The sequence below is a fragment of the Frieseomelitta varia genome, unplaced genomic scaffold (genome assembly GCF_011392965.1).
Source record: "Frieseomelitta varia isolate USP_RPSP 00005682 unplaced genomic scaffold, Fvar_1.2 scaffold_905, whole genome shotgun sequence".
Lineage (NCBI taxonomy): Eukaryota > Metazoa > Arthropoda > Insecta > Hymenoptera > Apidae > Frieseomelitta > Frieseomelitta varia.
In genome coordinates, this window is record NW_025110707.1 from 200665 (window position 1) to 205401 (window position 4737).

The window sequence follows — 4737 nt, forward strand, 5'->3', positions numbered from 1 at the left end:
TGTATGGATGAGGAAAAGTGTATGAGATCGCCGTTTGTATTCTGACGAAGGAGTCTCACCTTATGAAAAAATTAATTGAAATGTTTATGATGACAATTTACATGCAAATTTACTTTTATGCAGTTATTTTTGCTTAACATGCTATTTTAAATTCTGACAATATTTACTGAAAAACTTATGAAATGCTTTTATCAAGTGCAATTGTTTTGTTTAGAATTCATTTAAATCAAAGACCCATTAACTAATTTAAATCAAAATTTGTTATTTCATGTAATTGAAACAATTACATGCATATATAGTTAGAAAATTCTATTCGAGAAAGTTAGTCGAAAGTAAATTTCGTGTCGTCTGTAAAATTTCTTTTATCTAACCTTCTGTTTGCAATTTAGATTCAACATCTAATATTAAAAATTAAAAACAATTCAGGATTAATTGACAGCTTATAATGGTAGAAATCGAAAAAGTAGTATTACTACAATTAAATTAGAAAAAAAACAATAAATAATATTTTCATATAAATTTACATTTTGTTTCTTTTATATAATATACTTTGATCGTCAATATATATACTTATATTAATACATAATACTGTATAACAGATATTATATAATGCTGTAAATAACAGATATTTTAAAAATACTATATTTTCACAGAACAGCATCATATTTGGCTTGTCTATAATATTATAAAATTACAGTATAAAATAAAATATGTAAAAACCTTGATTGAATTAAACATTAAAAATTAATATTCGATATTTCCATAATTAGTGCATAAAAAGTATTTATAAACAAAAAATATACGATATGTAAAACACAATATTTTACAAGACAAAAACATATAATAATTACTATCACATTAGACTCACTTAAATTATATTAAAAAATATAATAATATAATACACATATTTATAATTATATGTATATAAAACTACTTTATATTATACATGTATTTTATATGCATATATATTATTTTTGCATAATATATGGAAAAAAAATTATTATATTATTAAATATTATTAAATATATATATAATTTGTACATGTAAATCTATATATATATATATATATATATATATATATATATAATATGATTCTATTAATAATTAAAGAATTAAAATAACAAGAGAACAATATAACATTTTTTTAATTTAAGAACGATGTAAAACATAACATAGAATGAAAAAACAATCTATCCCATTAAGGTTTCTACTGCAATTTTTTCGCACACTCTAAAAGTGTATCTAAAGAAAAATCAATATCATTAAGAAGTTAAAACTGTAGTGAATTGCACGAACATTTTAAATGTTTCTTTCGAAGATAGGTATGCGTAAAGAACTTAGCTTTAATGAACTGCAATTCTCCCAGTTTAAATACTTCAAATCGGATTTCCATGAAAATGTGACGCCGACACAGAACTTCAGTTTTGAATTTTAATTGTATGTAAAATACACTGTACAATAAAAGCAATTATAAATTTAAATTAATATTGTTCTTGTATTTTATTAATATATTGCTTAATATAATGATAATTTTTATATTTTATATATTAGACGATAAAATACTACTATACATTACTATATACTATATAATATTACTATAATACTATACTACATATATTATACTTGTTATTATCTTTTATATTATCTAATATATACTAATTATAATTTAAATTTATTTTATAATCATTTTATATATAAAATGGAAACGATTTAATTGTTTAATTCCAACATATAATCATGAAATTGCTTTATAATGGAAATGAGTTGTTTAATTCCATTAATTACTACTGACTATAGCGAATTTAAAATTATTTTCATGGTATCACCATGAAATACAAAATTAATTTCTAAATCAAAACATACAATCTTGGCTTATATACAAATATAATCAATTTTTAATATTAATACAAATAATTCATTACATATATATATATATATGGATTATATGAATTAATCAAGACATACAATCTTGGCTTATATACAAATATAATCAATTTTTAATATTAATACAAATAATTCATTACATATATATATATGGATTATATGAATTAATAATAAAATCAAAAATAATATATAGATATGCATAATCAAAATAATAATCATAGTATCTGAATTATGTAACATTATTTACGTAAAATTATTTATTTGTTTTAATGATTTTTAACAATTGTTATATTTAACAATTATTATAATTTTTACTTTAATTAACGTTAAAAATGCAGAAGTGTGTTTTTAAATTATACGATTATTTTCTTTAGCAAAGTTTAATTACTTTTTTCATGTAATCCAGTATATATAAATGTAAAATTCAATATATAGAAAATGATTATTTAATTCAGTAATATTGTTTACCTGTACATCGACATAGTAACTTGAATTCCGGTTCTCGTCATTTTTTTAACATCGATGACAGATGAATAACTCATTAATTGGTATATGAATACAATATTGAACTTAAAGCAGATAAACTTGTTTTTACATGATCGTCTATCACCTTTAACATCGACGATTAAAAGAAAAATTTCCATCAGAAACCATTAAAGTAAAAAAATAGAAAAGCTTCATAATACTATCAATTATACACACTTTGATTTTCATATTTATTTCACGAAAAATTATCTAAATCTCGAAAAATACTCTGTTTTGTATCCATCAAATTTCTAACAAAAGTTATCATCAAATTAATCATTTTGACCACTGTACAATAAAAGTAATTACAAATTATGTGAGAAAATATTCTAATAATATCAAGTCTTGAATCTGATTTTATTGATATTATAGAAAATTATGATCAATTATAATATATGTGTGTTGTTTAATTTAGTTAATGATTGCATCGATAAAATTATTATTATACATATTAATGTGTGTAATCCATAGATCACTTAGATAAATTGCTTACTCCTGTCGCTTTCTTCAAACATTTGTTAAACAGTTTAATACAAAAAAAATTTATTGCTTTTGAAATATTGTTAATATTATTGTTTTAATCTATAACCAAAATGAATAATGTTATTTTATTCAAATACAATGAACCAATCTGCACACGTATGTATATACAATTAATTATAATTATATTTCATTATATACCAATAATAAAAAATAACAAAATTTAGAATTTATATATAAGAAATCGAGGGAATCATTTCATCTTGGAGATCGCAATAAAGAGAATAAAATTTATTTTTAAAATAGAAAATTCAATGAGATTCGTAGCACGTTGGTGAGTCACGCACTCGTACGAAAGTCACTCTTCACTTGTGTTGAAAACGAGAAACTTTCAAGGCGAAGGTACACGTAATATAAGAAAAGAAAACGGAAGTTAAATCATAAAAGTTTGCTGAAGCTACATGGAAGAACAGTAATCTGTTAAAAACTATGAGGAACCATAACAGTTTCTTTAGAGTTTCAATTTCTGTAAAGGTTTTGAAAAAAATAAAACGAAATCTTTGAATCTATAATTGAAATAAACTACGTAAGAATGTTGCCTTCAAACTACTTACTTGTTTCATAAATTAACGATTGTAACGATCAATAAATGATGTTTAAACGTTCAAAAATGTTTAGGTATATGCATAAAAATAGCTTATTTATTTATTTTAATAATTTTAAAAATTTATATATTTTAATAGTTTATTAAGCTTATATATTTATTTTATTTATATCCATATAATTATTATACTATATAAATAATTCATTTATCTTCCAAATTTAAAATTTGTTATACAAAAATTATATATACATACCTTATACCTTTCACTGTACTTAACAAAAGATTCTTACCACTTTTAACAATTTTATATTAAAATAATTATAAAATAAAATTAAAATCAAACGATAAACTAAACGTAGCATGTTTCATCCTTGAATGTTTATATCTTTCACGTTGAATTCTTTTGCGTTTATTTCTACATATACAATATACAGTGCCTTTTTACATTATATACTATAACAATTATTTACTAAACAATTTAATATAATTAAATTATGGTAAATTATTTTGTACTATTTCTTCTTCACGACATCGCAAGTAAGACTGATATATACGATCCTGAAGCTTTCATAATCTAAAATTATAAAATAGAGTTATTTCGGATTTTGCTGAATTACAATCAAATAAGTAATAATCTGATATTGTGTTTATACAAAATATTCTATCATATTTAAGTGAAAAAAAATATTTTTATTAATCAGGTGTAAGTACTTAAAATCACTAAGTGTAAAATATATATAAATAGCTTACAGCCGTAAAGCTTCCCATGGAAAGACTAGCAAATTTTCCAAATGTCAAAGTAAATCCTCTTTGACATCTTAATATCACGGGTATTAAAAGTCGAGTTTCTTTTGGACGTATATTGTACCAAAGAAGTTTATATGCTGTGTCTCCCAATAATTCACTCTAAAATGAAGCGGAATTTAAGAATAAAAAATCAAGCTGTAGAGTAACTCGAGTAAATACATACATCTTTGTACAATTCAAAATAATTAGGATTAATATATTTTTATTTTTGTTTTCAATGCTCATTGTGCAATTCTGTCATTATAATTAAAAAAAAAATGAACTTAACTCTAAAGATTTGGACAAGTGCAATTAAAAAACTTTTTTCGGGAAAAATATGTGCTAATTTAAAATTATTAATGTTTATGTTAACGTTTTCGTACAATTTTGTTATCTAATTGTAAAACTAACATTTAAGTTCTTGATTATTTTGACATTTTCATATTTTCTGTAATAAA

At 21.4% G+C, this 4737-nt stretch overlaps 1 protein-coding gene across 1 annotated transcript in view; it reads right to left on the reverse strand.

Moving 5' to 3' along the window:
• Positions 1–3930: 3930 nt before the first annotated feature.
• LOC122537346 (odorant receptor 13a-like) overlaps positions 3931–4737 on the reverse strand; it is a 9619-nt gene continuing 8812 nt past the window's right edge. Inside the window, exons 5-6 of the mRNA XM_043670434.1 lie at positions 4244–4399; positions 3931–4067 (exon numbers count right to left, since the gene is read on the reverse strand). Coding sequence (XP_043526369.1) covers positions 4017–4067; positions 4244–4399 — 207 coding nt within the window. The 3' untranslated portion in view covers positions 3931–4016. The remainder of the gene's footprint in view (positions 4068–4243; positions 4400–4737) is intronic.